This window comes from Maylandia zebra, linkage group LG5, assembly GCF_041146795.1.
Source record: "Maylandia zebra isolate NMK-2024a linkage group LG5, Mzebra_GT3a, whole genome shotgun sequence".
NCBI lineage: Eukaryota > Metazoa > Chordata > Actinopteri > Cichliformes > Cichlidae > Maylandia > Maylandia zebra.
This window is the reverse complement of record NC_135171.1, coordinates 32,459,692-32,483,728: the sequence shown is the minus strand read 5'-3', so window position 1 is coordinate 32,483,728 and position 24,037 is coordinate 32,459,692. Positions and strand designations below refer to the sequence as shown.

General features: G+C 40.3%; 1 protein-coding gene across 4 annotated transcripts in view; it reads right to left on the bottom strand.

The window, feature by feature from the left end:
• The window catches only part of arhgef10la (Rho guanine nucleotide exchange factor (GEF) 10-like a), a 114,983-nt gene that overhangs the window by 64,074 nt on the left and 26,872 nt on the right, over nucleotides 1-24,037 (bottom strand). For 2 of the 4 annotated variants that reach the window (XM_023155086.3, XM_023155089.3), the window contains 14 exons: nucleotides 22,480-22,557; nucleotides 22,256-22,386; nucleotides 20,943-21,038; nucleotides 20,093-20,201; nucleotides 18,902-19,002; nucleotides 18,428-18,505; nucleotides 16,126-16,305; nucleotides 14,889-15,005; nucleotides 10,156-10,248; nucleotides 9,226-9,396; nucleotides 7,095-7,240; nucleotides 6,013-6,185; nucleotides 3,107-3,222; nucleotides 1,647-1,774 (listed from right to left, as the gene is read on the bottom strand). In XM_023155086.3, the coding sequence (XP_023010854.3) occupies nucleotides 1,647-1,774; nucleotides 3,107-3,222; nucleotides 6,013-6,185; nucleotides 7,095-7,240; nucleotides 9,226-9,396; nucleotides 10,156-10,248; nucleotides 14,889-15,005; nucleotides 16,126-16,305; nucleotides 18,428-18,505; nucleotides 18,902-19,002; nucleotides 20,093-20,201; nucleotides 20,943-21,038; nucleotides 22,256-22,386; nucleotides 22,480-22,557 (1,717 nt within the window). The remainder of the gene's footprint in view (nucleotides 1-1,646; nucleotides 1,775-3,106; nucleotides 3,223-6,012; nucleotides 6,186-7,094; nucleotides 7,241-9,225; nucleotides 9,397-10,155; nucleotides 10,249-14,888; nucleotides 15,006-16,125; nucleotides 16,306-18,427; nucleotides 18,506-18,901; nucleotides 19,003-20,092; nucleotides 20,202-20,942; nucleotides 21,039-22,255; nucleotides 22,387-22,479; nucleotides 22,558-24,037) is intronic. The other 2 variants (XM_012918184.3, XM_023155087.3) reach the window with 2 other exon arrangements.

The window sequence follows — 24,037 nt, the reverse complement described above, 5'->3', positions numbered from 1 at the left end:
TCTGCAAAAAACTGCCCTGTCAGAATAAAATTTCCCAGTGCAAAGACTTTGAATTTCTTATCATCATAATAATACATAATATCAACACAAAATGGAGAGTGACTGGAGAAATCTCTGTGTGCAAGGGACAAGGTCAAAACTCAGTATTGGATGCTCATAACCTTTGGGCCCTTGGACAGCACTGCATTAAAATAGACTTGACTTTGTCGTGTCAATCACTGCATGGACTCATTTCCAGAAATCAGCGTCTGTAAACACAGATTGCAATGCCATCCACACATGTAAGGTAAAGCTATACCATGCAAAGAAGAAGCCATATGTGACCGTGATCCAGAAACGCTGCTGTCTTCTCTGAGCCAAGACTCGTTTAAATTGAAAGAGGCAAAGTGGAAAACGGAAAACTGTAAATTCTTTTTTTGAAAAAATGTAAGCCATGTTCTTCAGACTAAAGAGAAGAAAGACCACCCAGCTTGTTATCAGAGCAAAATAACAAATCCTGACTGTATGGACTTGTGCATACGGAAATGGCACCATTAATACAGAAAGGTGTATATATAGAGTTTTTAGACCAACCTTGAATATTTCAGTAAGACAATACTGTCCCGCATACTACACCTATTACAACAACAAGGCTTAGGAATGAAAGAGTCTGAGTCCTGAACTGACCTTTCTGCAGTCCAGACTTTGACAAATAAAAACATTTGATAACACGGAACAGAAAAAAAACAAAGAGCAAAGAAAACCAAGGAGCAGCTAGAATCCTATATCCGACAATAAGGGGACAACATTATTCTCCCACAAATCAAGCAACTGGTCTCCTCAGTTTCCAGATGTTTCTGGAACGTTTTTTGAATTTTTCTGCCATTTTTTATCTTTTAGATTTTTGTCAGTTTAAAACACAATATCTGTAACTTATTACATTCTGTATTGATTTGCAAGTTACACAACGTTCCAACATTTTTTTTAAATTGTGGTTGTAGATTTTTGTGTTTTTAAGCACCACTTTTCTCACTCTCACAACAGAGACAAAATAGCACTCACCAAGTGCCAAAAACCAAATAAGTCACAACTTTAAGCCTTTATATAATTTAAATGGTTGAAATATATGTTGTATGCCAGTTATATAAAAAAATAAGTAAATCATAAAGACCAAAAACATCTTTTCAATTAGATTTTAAACATGTTTATTTCTACTAAAATGTTGGAATTTTTAAATGACTCAAGCTCAAGTGTCCAATTGAGGAACTGCAGTTTTTTTGCGTTGCGCATGGGCTTCATCTATCAGCCTCGGCGGCTGCTTGGCATGGAAAAGTAAAAATGTTGCAAAGCATAGGGAGCATGGATTCTAGCCGAGCATAAGCCTAATTCTCCACGGTGATAGAACATGCACAGTAATATAATAACTAATTAATATACTCATTGGTTATAAAACGCTCATCACTGAGTGTTATCGTTTAGTGGTTTATGTGACTGCCAGGTTGTGTCAGTGTTTGGTAATTTCATCATTTGAACATTTAAACCATTTACCAAAAAACACTTTTGAACTACTGTTAATGGTGTTTTGTTTTGTTTTTACTCTTCATGTCATATACACTTAAACAGTACATTTTACTTGGATCCACATTTGTATGTGAAATACTACTCACTTGTCTGGCCTGCCAGGCACCTGCAGGCGTAAGCGACATTTGTTAGCACTCTGGATCTGTTCTTCTTTGATGCGGATAAGCCTCTGCAGAGCCAGACACCAGTCCTGGGCCACAGTGGTGTTGAGGTTCTTTGACAGAAAAACACACAGTTAAAAATTGTTTCTCAGTTCTAGCGTACACTAGGTCATCTAGCACAGACCCAAGTGCACCGAGCACAGGTGTATACTATAGATGTACTTGATACTGTTGCACACAAACTGAGAAACTGCCACACATCCATTTGAGAAAAAAAAACTGCAGTAGGTGATTTGAGGCAATGTGCTTCAAATAACATATTGAACAAGCATTTTTATCTTATCAAGCGAAATTCTGAATTGACTTCAGTACCAGTATCCATTTTACAGTAAAACATAGACCCTCAAGTCAAACAGAATCAAATCAATTTTCTGAAGTCAATGAGCTGTGCAGAGATATTCTGTCTATTTGTTCAGCGGACAATATTAGAACTCTGTGGAAAGTGAATGTCATTTAGTGCAAGGCGAATATCACTCTTCCTGAGGACATTATGCTCATTAAGTGCAGGGAGGCAAAGGTGCCACCATTAGCCTGAGAGGTTCTTTGGTGATTGCTGGAGTATACCTCCCCGGAGGTGTTACTGTATGCAGTGTATGGTACTGTTAATGTGACAGTGCTGCACTACTGTGCCCTGATTTAAACTCTGCAGGAGGGGTACTGACAGCTTCTTTTGCAACATAACAAATCTGACACTCCTTTAATATATGAGAGGTGCATCTCATTCTCACAGTTGTGCTACTATTGATAATTAGACGAATTTGAAACCAGTGATCCGAGAAGCATATTATACATCTCATTGTTCATACTTAAAACATCTTGAAGCCTTTTGCAATATCTTTTACAGGAACAGAAACAGACTCCCCAAACGGTCTTTTCACTATCCAAATGTGATCACTGAGTTTACACTGAGTTCAGAGATTTAATTTAACTGAGCATACTTCATTGTTGTCTTTGCTACCTCTGTGAATCTTCAGTGTGTTCTCAAGGCTTAGAAGGTATTGTCAGTTTACAGAACACATTCCATACTTCAACCATTTCCATTCCATGCCTTGAGATAACGCATTTATGAATAATTTGTGATGCTGAAAGCGGTTTCTGAGAGGAGAACAGCATGCCTCAAGGTCAGTGCAAATTTTTTTCTTCTTTTTCTATAGTTGACAATTAAGTTCTCTAAGCAAACTCTGAGAGATTTAGCCTTTGCAGCCATATGACAAACGACACACTGTGACTTTTGTGGTTTGGCCCGTAGAGTCAGCTGGACTGACAAAGCCAATGTCCAGTGCCTTGTCTTTCAGCTAATTTTGCTGTACTACAAATGTTCTGGGATACACACTTCCCTGTGAGACACTCCGGGAACAGCAAAAGTCGCATAAAGAGACAAGTACCTGATATGTCCCTTCCAATGTACCCACGAGCAGAGTGACCTCTTCCACAACAGAAAGGTCATGTTGTAGCTCTTGTAGCTCCTGGTAAAGCCGTGGAGGGCCTAGGATTGCTCTACCTAAGAGACAACACACAAAGTTGGAGAGTTTATGAAATGACCACCTCTACTGTTATTTAAAGAATAAGACGTTGTTCAACAACTGCTAGTAATGAGGGAATATATTACATATGTTACTGTTACAAAAATAAATGTGGATAATAATGAAGAGACTTTTCAGGTTTGAGAAGCTGTAACAAGTGGACAGTTTACAGCAGCAGTCCCCAACCTCCGGGCCTCGGACCGGTACCGGTATCACTCGTTAATTGAGTGATAAAAAAATAAATTGATTCAATCCCACTTCAGTTTATATTATAAATGTACTCAGTTTATGGACCAACTGGCCAGATTAGGTTTTAAAAGAATTTTATATATTTAAGCAAAAGCTTCAAGGTCACAGTGTTCAAAAACTGTAAAGAACATGGTGACGTTGTTCCTTAGAACTCATGGAAGTGCTGAAAGAAAAGTTGCTTTTGTTGAAACTCCAGTGGCACTAATAAAAGAGCTTCGATGTGCAGATGGATCGATCTTAATTATTTGTTGAACTACAGAGAGTGAATTTATGAGTAAAAAAAAAAAAATTAGATGGAGAAACTGTTACTTGGAGCCATGATGCCCTTTTACTGGCCAAAAGGAATGCAGGTGTCTCATTAGACGCAAAATTCAGCATCGATTTGAGCTCCGCTTCCTTCAAAGTCTCTCTCTCCTACTGCCAGGAATCAATAGTTGCGTCTCCTCCTGTCTGCCATCCTCAGTCCTAGCTCCCCTGGCCCACATCTCCCAAGCAGCAGGCACTAGGAGAACCACCTAATTAAATTCTGCAGGTAGCTTTTGCTCCAGAGCTGTCCTGCACTGTCATCACTACCACACAATAAAGTAGCAGAAGAGCAGAGCTGGTGGGCAGGCTTGGTGAGGCATGCATGTCCAATGGGACCTGCAGCTTTCTGTGTATTCACGTGCATACGTGAAATTAGGGTATAGCCAAAATAGGGAAGGGAGAGAGACAGAGAGAGATAGCCTGGTTTAATGGATCTTTGACACAGAGAGACAGTGACATCTGTCATCTGTGGAAGGAAATCAATAGGTGAGACATCTGAATACAAAGAGGTGGGCTGCGAGCCGCAAAAACAACGTTTTTCTTTTCTCCCCGAGGAGACTGCCGGGAACCCTGTGCAGGTTTGTCGAGTCCTCGCGGGCTTGCTGTTGGCTATGGCCAGAGAGGTGAATGTGCTGAGTTGTAATCCAGCGTAATCCAGTTGGTGAGGCACGATATGGTTTATACACTCAGACACGGCTATCCACACGAGCCGCCAGGCATATAACTCACTGGTGTGGAAGGCTTGAGCCCAGAGGGGTCCATCCTTGCACTCAGCTGCTGTACCGGTAATGTTAGCTGGTAGCTTTAGAGACAATGCAGATTCACACCTGCACCAAAATCCTTGTCTGACTCCCAGCCAAAGCCCGCTGTTACACTTCTGACAAAAAAAAATAGCTTTTCTGGGAGTGGATCAAAAGGGAAGCAGCAATAAAAAGGGCAAAACGAGGTAAGACAGCATGAGAGTAAACAAATGGCACAATTGGCTTTTCAGGAAATAAAAAAAACAACCCATAAACATTGTCAGGTCTTCTGTGTATTAGTAAAAAGAAGTAGAGAGACAACACGATAGAGACACAGGCAGATTCATTGGGTAGAGTAAAAAAGACTGGCCTGCATGTCCCTGAAGGCCAGCTTTCTTCAATAAAGAAGGGTACTGGGGCCTGCAGAAGATGAAAAATGACTCCATTTTGAGCCATGCTGAGCGAGAGAAGGATTTAGACTAGACACCCGAAACCTGAATGACATCACAGGGGACTCTAAATAGATGGGACAGCCAGTCAGAATGAAAATTTGGGAAACAGCCCCCAGATGTTCAGAGAGGTTTCTGGATAGACATGATTATGATTACCACACTGTGTCGAAATGGCAAAAAAAGAGAACAGAGAATGTTAGAATCAGTATCCAGCACCTCTCAGGGGCATAACATTTGCAGAGTTGTACACAGGTAAGGAAGACAGACAGGTGGGTGAGAGCTAACCCTAAACGATCCCAAAACCTTGCAGCAATGTAGTGAGTATACAACCACAGACTACCTGAACAACTGCAAAAACTAAATCCTCTGAGAATCTAAACCAACTCTCAAAACACTAGCAGCTCACCGAGCGTGACACGGAGAGCTCTGAAGAAGGCGCCATTAATATTTAAGTCATGGAGCTGCAACTTTAAAAAGTGTGTAGCATTACATCCTGATAAGGCTTTGTATCTCCCTTTTCCCATGGCACATTTATCAGGGATCTCGTCAAGCTCTGTATACACCAGAGTTTTGTGAGGGGTGGTGGGAGAACTAGTGTTTCAACCACAGATTCCTATCTACAGCTACTGGCTCTCTAATTGGGCCTGGAAAGGGAGGGAATAATCTCTGCAGATTGATGACTCCACTCTAGATGTGTTTGTGGTCTATCAGAGAGTGAAATGAGACTGCGAGGATGATGCAGCAGGGGGCTCACTAGCCCCACATCGCTCTCCAAGATAAAACACCCCAGGCAGATGAGAACAAGTGACCATCATCACTATCCTCCTCACAAACACATCCTCAATCAGAGTGACAAGCAGCGCGGACGCATCTCCTCCCCTCCATGCGATGCTTCAGAACAGAAACAGATTAGGCTTGCTGAGTTGGAAGCAAGGGCTGGGGCTAACAGTCAGTCCCAGTGATGAGATTAACAAAATAAATGAGAAAAGACAGTTTGGCGTGTTCGCATTCTTGTTTTTACCTGACGTGAAGGTACCACTTGGCCTCTTAGCCCCACTCTGCTGGAACAAGGTGTCTTTGCTTTGAGAGCCCTCCTGCCCAACTTCTACTACTTGCACCTGTAGTAGGGGGGCGCTCCACTTAATGGTGTACTTGGGGCCAACAGGGACTAGGCTGCTGATATCTGGAGGCCCTCTGTTAGAGACGGAGAGAGAAAAAAAGGAGGGATGTAATTAAAAGGAAAACAACTCAAGAGAAAACCTCGCTCTAGCCAAATGCTCCCGCTAAAAGCACTACACCAAACACTCGATGGAACGAGATGCTCTGCGAAATGTTACAAAGGTGGTTGGTAGTGGGAATTAGAATTTTTATGATCACCCATGTTCCTCACCAAAATTGTACCCCTGGCTGTGAGGAGGAGTTCATTGCTATTCATGTATTCCTGTAATCACGCAGACAATCAACATTGTGATCGGTTTGTCAAGTTCCTGGAGGGCAGACAAAGTCAACTTCGGGACACTCGAGTTGAATGAGACGAAGAGTGATAATTGCTTTGAAGGCTGAACAAGAAGGCTTTAAGCGACATCTTTGACAGGGGCTTTGCAAAATATACAAAATCCCTTTCCTGTTTACTTCTCTCAAGAAAGAGAGGGACAGACAGAAAGAGACAGGGAAGAGTGAGAGAAATGCAGAAAGAGAGTGAGCGAGAGAGATGTGATCAATGGTGCTGTCACATAAGATAAATTGGACAGAAACCAAAAAATGTTTTATGTCAGTAATCTAGAAGTCCTGAAGCTGTAGTTAGGTATTCTACCATTTGTTTAAAGCTGATAAAGCTGCTGCAATTCCAGATAGTGCTCAAAACCCCTAGCAGCTATTTCTCTTTACTATGCAGTTTGCCAAAATATCTTTGCGAAACCTAGGGCACAACATTAGAGCCTTTTGCCACCTAATAGCAATTTCTTCTAACCGTGCAGCGTACCACACTGTCTTTTCGCAACTTGCACACAACTTCATGCTAGAACTACACATTAGGAACGCATTAGCAAAGTGTTCTAGGATGCAAGGGCATTTAGCTCAATTTGCTCTACAAGAGGGACTTACTTGACATTTATGTTGGCACAGATGAGTACATCATCAAAGAGGAAGACCTTTCTCTCCTTCGACTTCAGGACTTGTCCCCGCTCACCATACACAGTCTCAATAAGCGTCTCACAAAGGACGAGTGACCCCTGCTCCGAGTTCAGTTGCTAAAAGGGACACAGCAATCAGATCAGAGGCACAGAAGACAGTATCACAAAGGGCCAGTCCTCTGGAGTTCAGTGCCTGGAGGACGCACAAGTCAGGCTTGGAGGAACAGATGTCTCATCAGGGATTAGCAACACACTCATCCTTCCCAAGGTCGTTTAATGTGTGTGTCCTGAATGTATACGCAAATACATCTAAAGCACGTTTATTCTACAGACTTAGTTAAAGTAAGCCCACGCATGCCCTTCTGCCTATCTCTGCTTTTCATACTATTCTTAAGTAATGAGAGAGGATCATAAAGCCAACCTTCAGTTTAATTTGAGGGCAAGAAAGGTTTGCCCGGATTTTTTTCGCCCAATGCTTCAGAAATATGCTTACAATTATTCCTTGTCCTGTTGCCTATACTATGCTCTCCACCATCCCACTAACACAGAATCCAAACTGGCTTAGCTTATGAACACTTGGACATGCAATCCTTTCCACCACAACAGGGCAACTACACGGGTATACAAATGCATTAGCTGTTGCGTGCACCCCTTTAACACGAACACCCACACAGAGACACAGTTAAAGAATCCAATAACAGATGGAATTTATGCTACACTATGTTGGCACATGCTTTCCTTTTCAGTCATCCATATGTTTGTCTAAGAGAAATGGCAAAGGAAAGCTTTTTATCACTTTGGTCCAGCTTCTTTTATGACTGGCTAAATCAATACTTTTATTTTATGCACACTGCACCAAAATAAGCTAGACTCATCACAATTAAAAGAATACCACTGTAGTGCAAGCACCAGGTTAAGTTCAAAGATGAAGCTCACATCCTGATACATTGATGTTTGTGCTCGCTAAAAGGCACGAATTTTAGCAAATAATGAAACTCTCTGCTGCGTTCATTCTACAACCTGCAGTGCAACAACGCAGCTGACCACATTTCAGAAAACAGAATGTCCTATCTACAAGAAGTAGCTGATTTTGGCTCAGATAGCTCACAGAATGACTCATTAGTCTGACTTGGACTGCTATTTGATGGGCACAAAACCATACAGCTCCTTCGAGATGTGGGCTCTTATGAGAATACATTCTTAAAGTCTTCAAGCATCAATAGACACACACGGCAGTGCACTGTGCATGTGCGCTCATGTGAGTGCATTTGTGTATGTGCGTGTATGAAACTCTCTCGCATGGTTATCTGTCCTGTTCTGGTGACTTAGATACTTTGAGACAAAGAATGAATATTTCATTGGATAGTTATGGGGGCAATAGAGGCGAGTGTTTCCTATTGGAATTCTGCAGTGTCACCGCAGCAAATGGAATTCTGTGTGAGTGGAGGAGATTGGCCGAATCAGCTCATCTCGGAGTCCTGGAAAGCAGGGGCTGATAGAGAGAAGTAAAAAGGGGAGGGTGAAAAAGTGAAGAAGACAGAGAAAAAAGCAGTCACACTAGAGAAAGAGAAGAAGAGTATATAAGCTGAGTGAGAAGGTAAGCAAGAGAGTAAGCAATGGAGTGCAAGAGGGGAATAGAGAGGAGGTAAAGAGGAGAGAGAGGGAGAAAGGAAGAGGGAGAGCGACAGGGTGAAAGAGATAGCTCTCTTACAGTTTCCAATTAAATGTCTCATTTACCCCCTAATTCTTCTTATTCAGAGCAGCATTTGTTCAGATTCGCAGCAGCAGGACTGTAATTTCAGAGTGGTAATGGAGAAGCAACGCCTCTGCCACTGCATTTGGTACTGTTTTGGGATGATAATGGGCATCGTTTCTATGAGGTAATTTCTCTAAATAAAAATGCCTCCCTAGATTAATGTTTGGGAAAGTGATATAAGTGATTGCTTTATACTAGTTTAATTTTAGGTGTTTGGCTCACAGTGATAACAACACGTGGAGTTAGAGGGCTCAGTGGACTGGTTCACAGCTGATTTGATTGGGGCATATGTACGTGTGTGCAAATGTAGATATGTTTATGCGGGAGTGCATGCGTATCCAGTCACCTTACTGAGCAAGCGATCACTAACGCTGCGGGCTAGCTGCTGAGTCTCTGCAATCTGGTCGGCTACTCGTTTCTGTTCATTCAGCTTCTCGGCCAGCACCTCTAGCTCTGTGAGAGCAAGCTGCAGGGGCAGGCGATCCACATGTCCTTTTGGCGTATTCTTAAGCATGTCCTAAAAAAGGTCACAAAAAAGTTTTAAGTAAAGGTATAACTTGTTAGAATTATAAGCCATTCAGTGTTTTTACCTTTATCCTAAAATACAATGAATTAATGTGGCCTGAAGGATCAAATGCTCACTGTATGTTTATCACACTGATCTTCCAGTGTTAGCTCTATAAAGCACACAATCAACAAAACAGATTTAAAACCCCCAGATGTCTGTTAACATGCTTGTGCTGTGCCTTCCATCTGCATCTATGACCCAGTGAAAAGTCAAATGTTTTCTTGATATGCATCTCAGCTGCACCTTCAGGTCTACCTCCCTGTAATGTATAATTTAATGCATACACTTCTTCTTTAGAGTACTGAGTTTAGGCTGGAAGAAAATGCCTGATTCACATTCATAACTTATCTTTGGAATTCATGGATAATCAATGCCTACTGAGGGATGAAATGAGCTACTGCAGATCCAGCAAGTCAAGCTCAAATCCAAATCTTTGCTCAAAATGGAAAATGGAAGCTAGGACATAAAGACAGCAATATGAAAAACTGATGTGGCTAGCTACTTTTCGTGCTTTGAAAGTATGCGAGGAAATGTACTTTGGAGTTAAAACCCATAATCCATTGCATTGCAGCTTTTCATCTTTATTAGTCTATATACTCAGCCTTTAATGTGACCAAGGTTTCTTATATTGAAAGCAAGTAAGACATAAAGAGATTGATTAAAATAAAAGAAATAAAATTACTAGGCTCTAAAAACAACACTTTATACCTGCAGGAGCAGTATGAACTGAGGGAATCGCTGAATGGGCTTAACCATCAGGCCATATAGAGTGATCCGATCAACACTTGATGCCTGCTTTTTCTGAAACCAAAAGCAAAAAGAAAACAGAGTTGTGCAGTTAGAGAAAACGTCTTTCAAAAAAGGCCATTAAGAGGAAACTATGTTATTCCGGCTTTAAAAGGATCTAGTGAGAATTCTCTTTAGACCACGTGTGGGTGTGTGAGTGGGTGAATAAGATATGAAAAACAGGGTGTATTAGTCATATGAGTGCATAAAAGGGGAGTTTCTTTGAGTGTGTTATGTCTAATGTATTTCTGTGGGTGCAGGTCAGGAAAAGATATCGTTTGGTGCAGTGTTAAGTCTATGACATGATGACACCGCCAGTGTAAAAAGACAAATCACTGGACCTATTTAATAGACTGTATGGTGGAACAGTTTGGATAAACCAAACTGTAAAAAAGAAATATTGAAAAAGACCAGAAGGCGTTTTGCATCTCATTTTTTATGTTTAGGAACTAAAACATAAACTGTTTTGCTGACCATTATTGACTTTAGTTTGGACTGCTATTTGAAATAGGATAGGTTGTCAGTTACGGACAACAGGCATGTCTGTGCTGAGGGGGAATTGGATTTGGCCAAACATCCCTTTGAGCCCATCGAGTATGGTTCTGGTGGAGCATTAATGCTGGTGGGAGTCATTGGTGTATGACATTTTATGTTGTGTGTAATGCACCCTAGATTAGATGTAATTATGTGCTAGTGGTCCCTGTTAGTAGAATCATGGGACAAGAAAACTGACTGATTTTCTTCAACAGTGATTTAAACCAGTTAACAAGTGAAACGAGAGTATTTTGTCCATGTTCACTTTCAAAAGTCCATAATTTAATGTAATTTGAATATTATACAAATAATATACGAATGCTACTCCCGTGCCACTCGCTGACGACTACCTCCACTATTAGCTCATCATATTTTCTCACATATCTCCTTTATGATCCCATACTGGCTATCATGAAAATGCATCAGCAAGAATTAAGAAAACACAGTCTTTCATAGAAAACAACACCTCTGTGCTACTGGTTTTTTATTCATTACATGTCATAATTCCATTAGTTTTTGATCATGCAGTGTTATCAAAGACCAGTGTTTCTTAATGATGGCAAAAGATTTGAACTTGTTTCTTGTCCATCAGTTGTGGCTCAATAGTGTTCCTTGTAAATGGGCTTTAAGACGAGACATCTTGTATAAAGAAAATACTAACACAGAAGACAAGTTACACACAATCATTTGACAAAGACAAGTTGGCAGTAGTCTGCAACCACCCTCCTATTCAAACACAATTGCAAGTACAAGGCAGTGATCTCTAAGATCGTATCTACCTGATCTAATGTTCACACACTGACAAACACAACTTTTTTAAGGTAACTTAACAAACCAAAGGTGACCCCTGAGTGGAAGAATTTCAAATGATCAGATTAAAATCTTTTTCACCACATCTGGCCAAGGCAAGACGTCATTGGAGATGGGCTCTTTCCTGCTTGGTGCACTAAAATGTTTGAGTGGTGTCAGGCAGTTGAAGGTGAGAGCAGTTTTAAAAAGAACGTCTCTATTTCCCTTTTGGAGGGCAGTCATGTACAGTCAAATCTGTCTAACACAGATGGCCTATAAAACCATAATACTGTCTCAGATAATCTGAATGCCGTAGACGTTCACCTGACTCCTCATTCAGGACATGATCTGAATACTCTCACTTAATAGAGAGGTCGTGGGAAACACCAAGTGAGGCAGAGTAGGACTCCTCGTTCCACACTAATAAGAAGTGTCCAGAAAAACCCTGGAGTTGCTTCTTAATATATGAGGAACTAAAAGGTATCTCCATTAAGAGAGTTAGAAAGACGGGGGTGGGGGGGGTTAACTGTTTTAACCATGTAACATCAACATCAGCTCCCACCAGAGATAAAAGTGGGCCAAAATGATCGGGAACTAGGTGTTAAAGCACCTGCAATTAATGAGTAATTAAATCTGATAGGCAGTTTAATACATAATATTAATCGGGTTAATTTTTTATGAGCTGCAGCTTGGTGATGCTTCCAGCTGATGCAAAACAGATACTCAATCAACAAATCAGAAAGTAATGTTACCCCATGGTGCTGCCGGCAATCTCAACACATCCTCGTTTTTCTTCCCATGTCTGTCACGTGCGCTCGCATGCAGATGGCATTAAAGTTGCAACAGTTCCCCATACAGCCTTTAAAAATGCTCATCAAATATCACCAAACACATAAACTGTTTCTGTGCAGTTTGACTCAGAATCAGTCTGCTAGCTAAAGGCACAGTTGCTGTAATTTCCAGATAAGAGAAGAAATGTTAATGTGTGAGAAGGCTATTCTCACAGATGGAAAAAGATCAAGTTTATGCTTTAAGTTTAATCACAATATCCCCAATTCTCTGTCAATGGATTTATCCCATTATTCCATATTATGAAATGTCATTTACAACAAACTGGATTCCTTTGATTTAGATTTTTGTTCCTGGACAGTAAATAGACTGCAATGGCCACGGTTATTGTCAGGTTAGGTTACAGTTAACTGAAGAGATATTACAAGAGACATACGTGACACTAAACCAGTGCTAAATCAGAATCAATGAGGGATTCCAGTATGGTGGTCGAAATGCAAAAAGAAAACGCTTTTTTAAATCCTATCTGGAGACACAGTCAGCAGACTTTTTAAGGATTTATTTATCAGATTTTATTAATCATTCTATGCATTTTTTTTTTAAACGAGAGCAAATTTTATGCAGCGCTTGTTTCCAAATGGTTGTTGTTGTTTGTTAACAGTTATCAATTTCAATGAATTTTAAGTAGGTAATGCTCACTGGTGTTATTTGCTGTTGAAGTTCACCTTTACACTGGCTTTTTACCAGGTAGAGGTTTAAAACACAAAAAGCAGTAAACTTCAAAGCACCACCAGCACAGGTCTGCTGAACACAGCCAATAATCAAAGACTGTGCCAAAGAAAACAAATTAACTGGAGCTCAAAGTACAAATTGCTTTGTGGCCTATTTCTAATTTAGTCATTTAACCACTGCACTGCTGTGCCAAAACTTGGGATTCCTCCACCTATTTTAACTTCTGATTACCACATCAAGGTTCTTAAAATGAGATCCAAAGCAAAAAAAAAAAAGTTCAAAGTGGTATCCAAGGAGAAAACATCTGTTTCTGTGATGACATCTAGAAAATAAATTGTACTTTGTGACAGCCACAATGTAGGATGATGCAACAAAGCCCCATTTTGTCATTCAAACCACTGTCTGCAAAGTATCTGTTGCTGTGTCAGAGCTACGAAGCAGGCGAGGAAGAGGCAAAAAGCACATAGCAGATCGGCACATGTATGATCAATCAATCAAATTATTTTATTTTAAAGCAAGCACCTGCCAATGTCACCAGAAATATAACCACTTTTACCTTGCTGCCTAAAGCTGTGTTTGCAACCTAAACATCAAACAGCAAGATGCCTCAGCATTTACCGACATGACGTAAATGATTGAACTTTCCCCCATGTTAATTTTATTTTGGGGGAAAGTATTTTATTTTTTCACATTAGAAATTGACATTAATTTCTAATGTGAAAAAAGGGGAATAGGGCAAGACTGGATTGGACCTATCAAGTGCACACTTCCCTCCACAGCTGCCATGAACTACATTAGGCCAGTGACATCTCCAGCAGGGTTAATAACAAGTCTTGCCATCCAAGAACAAGCTCACTTCACATTTGCTCTACTAACGGAACTTGCGATCTGGATTAAGCTACACTTTAATGCGGGTAAGTACAAAATGTCTAACAGTACCATTAGTGCAAAGTTGAATCAACGAGGAGTACTTACAGTCATAGTGTTTCTGAGATTTTATGTATTGTCTGATTTAACCCTATATGTAAATCACTGTATCAACTGATGTGTACTGAACTCACTAAGTTGCACATCTACAACTATAGCTGTCATTTTGCTGTCACAGTGAAATAACATGATAATGTCACTGCTGCTGCAATATTTGAAAAAGAACCCATTAAAACCTTCATGAGTTCAGTGTTTTTTCTTCTTTATGTCCATGTAATTTGTAATTTTGTTTGTCATCCCATTGGCAGTAAGAGGTGCAACATGCAGTGGGAGAGAAAGAGGAACCTTTCAAGAGAAAGAACAGGACACATTTTATCTGGAGTAACATGCAAGCCTGTCAGCCGGGTGATATGGTTCTGTAAATCAGCATTACAGCTCAATGATCTGGGTCATACTCATGCGTAAATGCTGGGAGCAGAGGGAATTGTTAAATCATTTCATGGCATCCTCCATACACTGTGGTACTTTATTTCCTATCTGTGAGCCCATGATTTCTAATTAATGCCTGAAACATTAAGTAAACAGCAGAGCCTTTAAATCGCACACATGCATACACACTAAATCAGACCATAATTTAATACAATCAATGAGCTGAATCCCAATTTTGTGTAAATAACCACATTTTTATGAACTTAACTATTTGTATGTTTGAAAAAGCGAAAATGTATGATTTAATTATATGGCTCAATGAGATTTGGGGATTTGCTAGATTCAGCGTTTGCTAAACACTAAAAGGGGGAAAAAAATAGGAGCTAAAACACAAATGATTCATATTAATCTGTCAATAAGACAAATATGCACACTATACTCTGGTCGGAGCTCACCTTTAGGAAGTCCAGAAAAGCTGGTTTGGACATGCACGCCTTTTTAATGAGCGCCATGGCATTAGTGAAGTTGTTCACATAGTCACTGTATACATCCAGCACCATGGACTTGGAAAACTGTAGAAACAGAAAGCACAAACAGAAAGCATCATTTTCTGAATCGGAGGCAACAGCTAGACAAGCAGAGGCTCTACCGTGTTTTGGTTTTTATAGCAGAATCCACTGTCCTGTAATTTCCTCTAATATCTCAAATGACTAACCATCCATTTTGCAGGACGACCTGCAACCTTTAATTTTAATGTAAAGAGAGGCCAGGAAATGGATGTTTAAGTATAGTGTTTTAAAATGGTTTGTTTACCATTCCAGTTACTGAAAAACACCCTTCACGAGCCATTTGAGAAGTTGGGCAAAGAGGAATGAGCCGGCAGAGCGAGCGAGTGTGTGTGCATGCATGTGTCTGTGGGGGAAGGGGGTGTGTCCGTTTTGTGTCATTTATTCTCTATCCTCAATTAAACCCACACCAGGCAGCTGATAGTGGCAGTATGAGGTGTAGTGGGGAATTGGCAAATTGCATGAAGGATTTAACCCTCTTTGCTCACACTGCCCCTCAGGATACTGCCTTTCAGATATTACAACAAGCCCTGCAGGTACAGGTACATTACCACATGAAAAAGACCTGCTCAGTGAGGAGTACGCAGTCCCAGTACTCTTGTTTCCAATGTGTCCTCATTTGGTGGTAGGCATTATGATATCAATGGAATAGCACTATAATGGCCAGCAGTGCAGGGAGTCAAATCAGCCCCTCTGATAGGCAAATAATGAGCCAACCTTATGGGTGAGCACATGGCTGAGACTCACATAGGAAAGCTCTTCCTGAACACTACTATTCTAGCACCAGAAGTTGTAAGCACACATCTCAGAGAGCAGTGGATGCATCGAGGATATTCATCACAACTGTAATTGATTTCATGTTTGGAGTAAACTATGCCTGTTTGCTCAATCTAAAACCTGTAGCTCATTATAACTCTGGTAGCAAAGCCGGTGTTATAATGTTAGCCAGAAATGGTAAAAACAATATGAGTGCCTCTAGACACAATGCAAGACTTCGATTGCATTTTAGAAACAAACAAAGAATGCACGTAAACACACAAACGTGTATAAGACAGCAAATTATCCTCCGGTTTCATTTCTATTTGCCCCACGCACACCATAAACATGCACATGCACGCACACTAACCGATGCAACAAATAAGTCTCCGATTTTCTCAGTACTGTCCCACTCAGCCACACGTGATGCCAGTGCAATCTGAAACATGGAGTGGCACTGGGTGATCTCCCTGATTCGGTAAAATATAGGCCGGATTTTCCGTGGGCTCAGGATGCGCGGATCAGCTTCCATCAGTGGTCGGTGGTACTCCTGGGGAGATTGTGACAGAAAATTGTGTTTTCATTTTTCTGTATATCAATATACAGTATGTGGGTGGGAGGTTAGGTTCTTAAGAGAGACCAGCAATCCACTCTCTTAAGCACTTCTCTTGTCAGAAGCATAAACAGACATAAACTGCAGGGTAACTGACGCATTTCTTGTGAATCAGGGAGAGAAAGAAAATTCAGTTATTCTGCCTGGAAGCCCAGTAATTCAAGGATTGTAAAATAGCATTTGCCACTAACAAACATGTTCAGAACTCAATGTGACCTGTAATCACAAAAGCCAGAATAATAATGACAAAAAAAGAGCTCCCAGCAGTTATAGATTAAAAAAAACAACATGGCGAAAAGAGGCTTAATTCTTCAGTCAGCACTGATGGGTATATTGGCCTATACAGCATACAGAAATGCCTTGATGCTCTGTGGGTGATAATTAACTTCCTTGAACCTGTTATTGCTGAAGTATAGATATAATGTGTAAGCTGTAAGTTAAAGATAAAAATGTTATTTAACAGAAAATAAAATCAAATGCTGTAACCATGTTGATCATTTTTTCCTCGTACACCATAGATGGTATATAAAAGATGCCCGTATTCACAGTGATCTCTGCTAGGTATAGTTGTTTGAACTGATGATCTTGGAATCTGTGGCTGTTTAGAAATGGCCAACTTGTGTAAATCTATAATTCTCCTTCTAAGGTCTTTGCTGTGTTCCTTAAATTGAGAAGTTAACAGACCTTGGCCTTGTCAAGTAAAAGACATGGAACCTTCAGCACTATTAATCGAAGGATTTAAGCGAGTACACATATATATTTGAAGCCAGACTTTTGACCCTGTATAGATTACAGAAAATCCAAAATAAATTCAAACTTGTGCAACCAAGTCATTAAAGATGTATGCTATATAAAAATTCCACTCTGAAAAAAAGAACAGTTCAAAGAAATCATTAAAAGCCCGAAATTGCCATGACGTTATTGCCTATGACGAGCGTATGTAAACTTCTGACCACAGCTGTATGTCTGCTAGAGTTGAGGCACTGTCAGACTGAAGATGGAAACAGAGTGTATTGAGTTGACAGATCTATCTGAAGGAAGAACCCATTAAATTTGGGAAAGAGTCCATTAAATTTTTAAAGTGTGTCCATTATGCTTTTCTGTATTTCCTGTCATATATACACTTGTTACATGCTGGGTGCAACTCTTATTACAGCTGAGAAAGTTTAAAATAATGAGCTAGTGTATATGCAAGTAATTGTTATGAACCAAAAACTCGTGCCAAGCTCTAAATGGCTGGATACCAACATTTTTCTTCTACTCTTGGATGTGTATGATGTCAAAGAGGGTCTAAGAGAGGAAATATGGAGCTGGAAATGAGCATTATAACTCAGTGCTAATACTGGAGATAGGGCATTGGCATTGGAAAAGGATTTGCTTTCCAAGAGCCCTTCTAGTTGTTTTGCAAGTCTTGTCTGTGCATATCCACCAAACTGATAATTAACATAAAAAAATTTGCTAGGCAACTCAGTATAACTGCAAAGTAGTTTTTCTATGTTATAATACAGAATGTAGTTCTAATAATGGATTTACAATTCTGTATCTAATTGTGGTAGGTATAGATTCTTATTTTCATATGTTTGAAGATACTATTTTTGTATTTATCAGGACTCTCTGACTAAGAAAAGAGAAATTTCAAATGAGCTAATCCAACCTATGTATAATAAGCAATCATGTCACTCAAGAACAAAGGTAGCCCATTCTATCTTTACAATGAAGGATTTTGCTGTGAAGCCACTGATCACTGTTTATTCAATTTCAGTAGGTGCGCCTCTTATTTTTCACCGATTAGGAGATAACAACTCTTTTTCCCTCCAAAAAGGAAGATTAAGGACGAGAAGCTCCACCCCCTTCTATGCAACCACAACTCTGCCTCTCTCCCGCGGCAGCGGTACAACATCACAAAAATGAGGATGGGTATTTTATCAGGATTATTTACACTGAGACACCTCGATAATTTGATTGATACCGCCGCTTCTCTTTTCAGTGTAATTCATAACAGTTAAATTTTGATGATATTGCATGTGGCAGAAGAGGACAACTGGACTAAACAGCTTACCTGCAAGATTCTCCTGAGAGATTCCAGGTAGCTGCGCTCACTCTGAATGATGGAGCCAAGGATATGGCGCCTGACAACCTGCGCACACAACAGACCAGTCAGGAGATCTAGCGCAAAGAAGATATGATTGGGCAGAAGTATGTGTATGCTTTCAGTTAAGCATGGCACAGTTTGATGGATTGAACTATGATAATATGTTTGTCACAGGAGGAAAACACTGAAAGACAGGAAGGTTTGTTTGAACAAGGTTTGCAGCAGACTGCATGAATCACTGGATTTGTTTGACATGAAAGCAACTATTGTACCAGATACAAAACGCAACGCTTTTCGAAAGAGGATGAAAAGTATAGAGTGTGAGGTAAATACTGCGGAAACAATAAATACAATTAACAGCCTCAACTGGAAACACAATAACCATAAAGATGTGACGTTTAGAACATGCACAAGCTTGTGACAAAAAGCCCTCTGATGTACCTGGTGGCTGGTCAGCCCCTCTGGCATCGGGCTCAGCTGTGGGGGAGGATGCTTCACTTCTGACACAGCCACATCCAGATATCCTGCATCATCCTCCTCTTCTGTAGATGTTGAGAAATGGGGGGAGAAAAGAGAATAACACAAAATGGTTAAAGAGTGCGTATGTGACAGAGATTGAGGCAGGGAGAGCGAGAATAACAAAAATGCAGCCCTCACATCTCACTGCAGTTGGAGAAAAACAGCGACACACTAAGTTTATTACCTCTAAAATATGAAGAGACTTCTGTACTCTCTGAAAAGGGAGCGCAATGGAGAAAGAAGTGAGAGAGTGAAAGCGGGCGAGGCAGAGAGGCCTTTAGAAAAACGAAAAAAAAAAAAAATCAAACAATACTGTATTTCTGTAGGAGTAAAGGAGACACAAAGGAGTGTGACTGCAAAGACACAACCCAAAACATTCTCATCTGTGCATTGGCACAAAGACATTCGACAGTCTCAAAAATCCCTACTTCACCACTAACCATAAAGACATAAATACCAGAAGCTTCCAAAATTCCAATTAAAGACTTTGGAACGATGACAGAAGACTGGTGGAAAAGAAATACAATGCTGTGTTGATTTCCTTCAATCAATACCTAAAAATAGCAACACTGGCCTCTTTACTTCTTTGTGATGGCTTTTAAGATTTGTTGGAGGTCTGGGTTTAGTGCCTGTGGTTTATGGGGCTGCTCAGTTCTCCATTAATGGATGCTAATCCATTAAGCGAAGGTCCTTATAACGCAACATATATGAGAACGCACGAGGTGCTTCATTCTTCTGCTTTCTCCAGCATCAAAAAAAAAAAAGAAAAAAAAAAAAAAAAAGAATAGCTCGACCACACTGTCTGTCAGAAAACTGAGGAAGTGTGTCTGTTTTATTTATTGTAGTTATAATCAGTGAGATCTGTTTTTCACAGTGCTTTCATTTCTCCCTGAAGGGATTTGTATAAAGAAAAAGTAAGACTTTCTACTCTCTCTCCCTGAAACACTTCTTTGGCTTGGCTAGCTTTATATACAAGCAACTGCCTATAATTCAAAGTGTCAACTGTAAAGAGTTACAAAACCCAAACTTCATAACTTCCTAAACATAGTATAACTTCTATCCCCAAAAGCCAGTTGACCAAGATTTACAAAGTTTTAGACTTTCCTGCTTTACCCAATTGATCTTTTCTCTGCAGGAAGGAAACTTTTCGCATGACGGCTATTTTGGTCCTTTCAAGCCCATCCTTCGTTCCGCTTCTTGCTGCCTTCATGAGCTGCTGAACCTAGTTAGAAAGAGCAGACAGAGACAACAAAGGAGTGTTAGCGCATGAGGAAAGTGCCATGCTGTGGCAACTTGGTAACCTACTGTGCACCTCTGGAGAGAGATGGAGAGAAGTGGCGCTCAGTAGACTCATCATGAATCTCACCATCTGCAACTCCCCGTGGGTCGCTGAACAGGCTCTAATCAGTGAGTCTATGAGCGTATCATGGGAAGATTATGGTAAGAGAGTTCCACATGAGAGCAACAGAGCTGCGTAGCTCATGGCGGGAGAATTCAGCTGACCACAAACTCCACCTTTAGTATCAGAATAGCCCTGCAACAAGACTCCACAGACCCAGAATATACCCAGAGTGCTAGTATTTTTAAACAATGCTACTTCAGGAAAGTAGGTCATTAATTGGGGGCAAGTTGCACTAGTGTTTATGGAAGCAAATAGGCTGAATATTAGTTAATAATTAATGAGTTCCACAAATATATCTTAATATTAAACCAGGCAGGAAAAGAGAGAGTCAGAGAGAGAGACCAATAGACTGACCAGGAATCTTAAATTAAAGTCAGAGTCCACAGGAAAGTTGGGAAGGATGGTATAGCAAGCCAGTTAAGCCTTTACATCAGCTGAGCATACAAGACAGCATATTTCAGCTCAGGGTCAATCCTATTGGCAAACATCTAGCAGAGTGATTTTTAGCTCTCTAAAGACACGGTGAGATATTGCTGTGTTCACTTGCTGCTGGAGATATACCTTGATGTCATAGTTGTGTTTTCCAGACAGCCTCATGGCCAGTTCTCGTTTGGTCCTGGCACACCGTTCCCTCAGCCGACGCACTTCAGGAGTGAGCTACAGGTTTCGGACAAGGAAGGGCAGGGCATAGGTGCGGGTTGTGTTTAGCCACAAAAGGCAAAAGGGGGATGAAAGAGCAGGAAAAAGGAAATAGAAAAGGGAAATGGAGGCAAAGAGATCAAGGCAAAACAAGCAACGAAACACTGGGAATTAATCACAAGCGCAGAGTGAAAGCTGGAAGCACTGCATTGGTCAGAGGGGTTATGCTGTATCAGACTGATGGCCTTTGATTTAGAGAAGGATGGCAGGGGTTTCAGGCAGTTTAGTGAACATATTAAATAAGAAAACTCTATTGCAGGTCTCCCAGGTTTCTTCGGTAAGATGAGAATTTTAGGTATACTTGGTATAAAATTAATTGGACGAAGCTAATTAAAAAAGTATATTTTTGATCAAGGCTGTACTTGCCAAAAAGGGTTACTGGGCTCTAATGGGCCATTAATTGTCAAACCAGTGACGCTGAATCGTTCCTTTTGTTCAGTGGCCTGGGACAAGTTTGCAAAGAGACCTGTGGAGGGATTTTCACAGCACACCCTCGTGTAATTACCTGAACTCATTTTTCTCTCCCTTCACAAGCAGCATTTTGCTACCTATGGTCTCCCTCGCTTCTCAAAGCATTAATTTAACTTGAGCTTCTCTTGGATTACCATGGAGTTATATCAACACCTTCAATATGTAAAAATATGTAAAGGTAGGTGTACATCTATACATTGATAAAGATTCAACTGAGCAAAATACTTTTTTTTATTAGAGTGATTGCAATTTTTTCTTATGCCTGCAACGGTGTATGCGTGTTGAAGGCTGGTGAAGCATGAAAAGAAATGCAGCACATTGTGAATGTGAACACAGTGCCATCATGTGGAAGGACACTCTGAAGCCGAACACTGATTAACAGCATCCTTGGCAGAAAAGAGGCAAAGAGATCTGAGGCTTTTCAAAAAGAAATGCCTTGTGTTTACTTTCATCCCACAATGAAAGTATAAAGCTAGACAGCCTGGTATACATTTTTTATGTTATTTATAGTTTCCTTACAGTTCTATACATTAATAAAGACAACTGCACAGCAGAAGCACCAGATGAAATAGTCACATTGATTTTTTTTTTTCTATCTGCTGGAAACCAACCAAAACAACCTGGTCAGTCATGATGCCATTTACAATCTAGAGAAATGACAACTTGTGTAGAGAAGGAAACGGATGCATTCACACAGGCTCTACCTTGCTCTTTGTCGGTAGTTTGGCCTCGTTATCAGAATGCTCATCGTAGCTTTCAAACTCACTGGAGCTCCATCCGTTGCCTGCCTCTAACGCACCAGTGTCTCTCTGAACGTCTTCATAGATCATATCTGCTAAACACAAGAGCTATTACACATCAGAAGCTGCATAATGAGATCTATGAGAAAGCAAGCAAGAAAAGTGAATAGGTGTCTACAGCTCCTAACCTTCATCAGGAGAGAGGGGTTCTTCGCTTGGAACATCATCATAGATCACCTCCGAAGCCTCTGCCGTCGGGGGTTCGGCTTCAGTCACGCATAGAGTTGGCAGAGTAAAACAGGAGAGTTGAAATAAACACTGTTGTTCTGACTTGCACCTGCTTTTGTTACATCATTCTTTTATATCTCTCAAAAAAAACAGCAAACACAATCTAACAGAGCTTTACACCGACTGAATGTTTATGCTCGATCTTTTAGACTCTGGGTGTCACTTAGCTTTAGAATATTTCCACATTTATGGCATTAACAGCATTTAAACATCATCATTCACAGGGAGATCTGCCAAATATCATGTGTATCTTGTGTACTGTTGCCACAACGGCTTTGCCTACATGACATAAGATGATTGTATCAGGCTTGTTTGAGCTATTGACCCATTCTCTCTCCACGCTTGGCAGGATTTGTCATTAACTGCTTTGAGAGTGTTTCAGCCTAATTTAGCTCAGTGAGCTTTATTGATTTGGTCTTAAACTGTGATTTGTCTGCAACACTTTCCCCTAAACCCTGAACAGCAACAATCACTGTTTTCAATTAATCTGACTGAAGATGTGAATTCTATCATGGATTATTGAGTCTAAAATTTAAAATAACCTTGCAATACAAGCCAGAAGATAAACTATTCTTTTCTTTCTCTCTTTTGTCCCCCAACAAAAAAGGATTAGCTCCACAAATGTTCGTTATACCTCGCTTGGTTTCCGATGCCTGTGCATTCAAAGAGGATTCACAACAGAGAACAAAACAACTGGAGTTGGGCTATCAGCCTGACTCCCAGCATATCGGCAAAGTGACTGGGCCTCTTGGGAACATGGCTTTTTACTTTAAATGTGGTATACCAGAAGTTCTTCCCTGTGTTTTCTTACTTTATAGTTAACTTTTCTCCACAGCAAGAAAATGACGTTTGAATAAACTCATTCTTAGTTCTTACTGCATCTAAAGGCACACTCTAATCCATATAATATCTATGATCACAAAAATATATTCTTGCTTTAAGAAAGAGAAAAAACATAATTATTCACAATGACTCTACACAACTTTGGTTCCAGCGCAGGTTAATCCACATGCAAAATACAAAGTCCGACAATTGAAGACTTTATCTGAAAATGTGGCAAGCGTGAAATAGTAATAAATTTCTCATTAGCATCAGCACAACTGTAGTCATTTTTCTTGCTTTAAGTCAGCTTGCATCTACCATTTTCTGTATTTTAATTTTAGATATCAGGAAGAAAGGTTTAATATACTTCCATTATTTGATCAATTTAACTGCATTGTACGCATTCAGACTAAAGCAGAGGCCCCTGTGTGAAAATGCATCAGAGGGGTGGGACATAAAAAACGTCATGCAGTACTGCAGGGCTCCTTTACATCTCTCGTTTCTGAGCCACCTTCAAACAGCAGCACTGCTGACTGAGTCGAAATCCGAAAGCAATTTTCCCTCATGGAAATGGTACTCTATTGATCCTCGTCCTAAATTAATTGGATTCATGTCATGTCTGGGTAGAAATCAAAT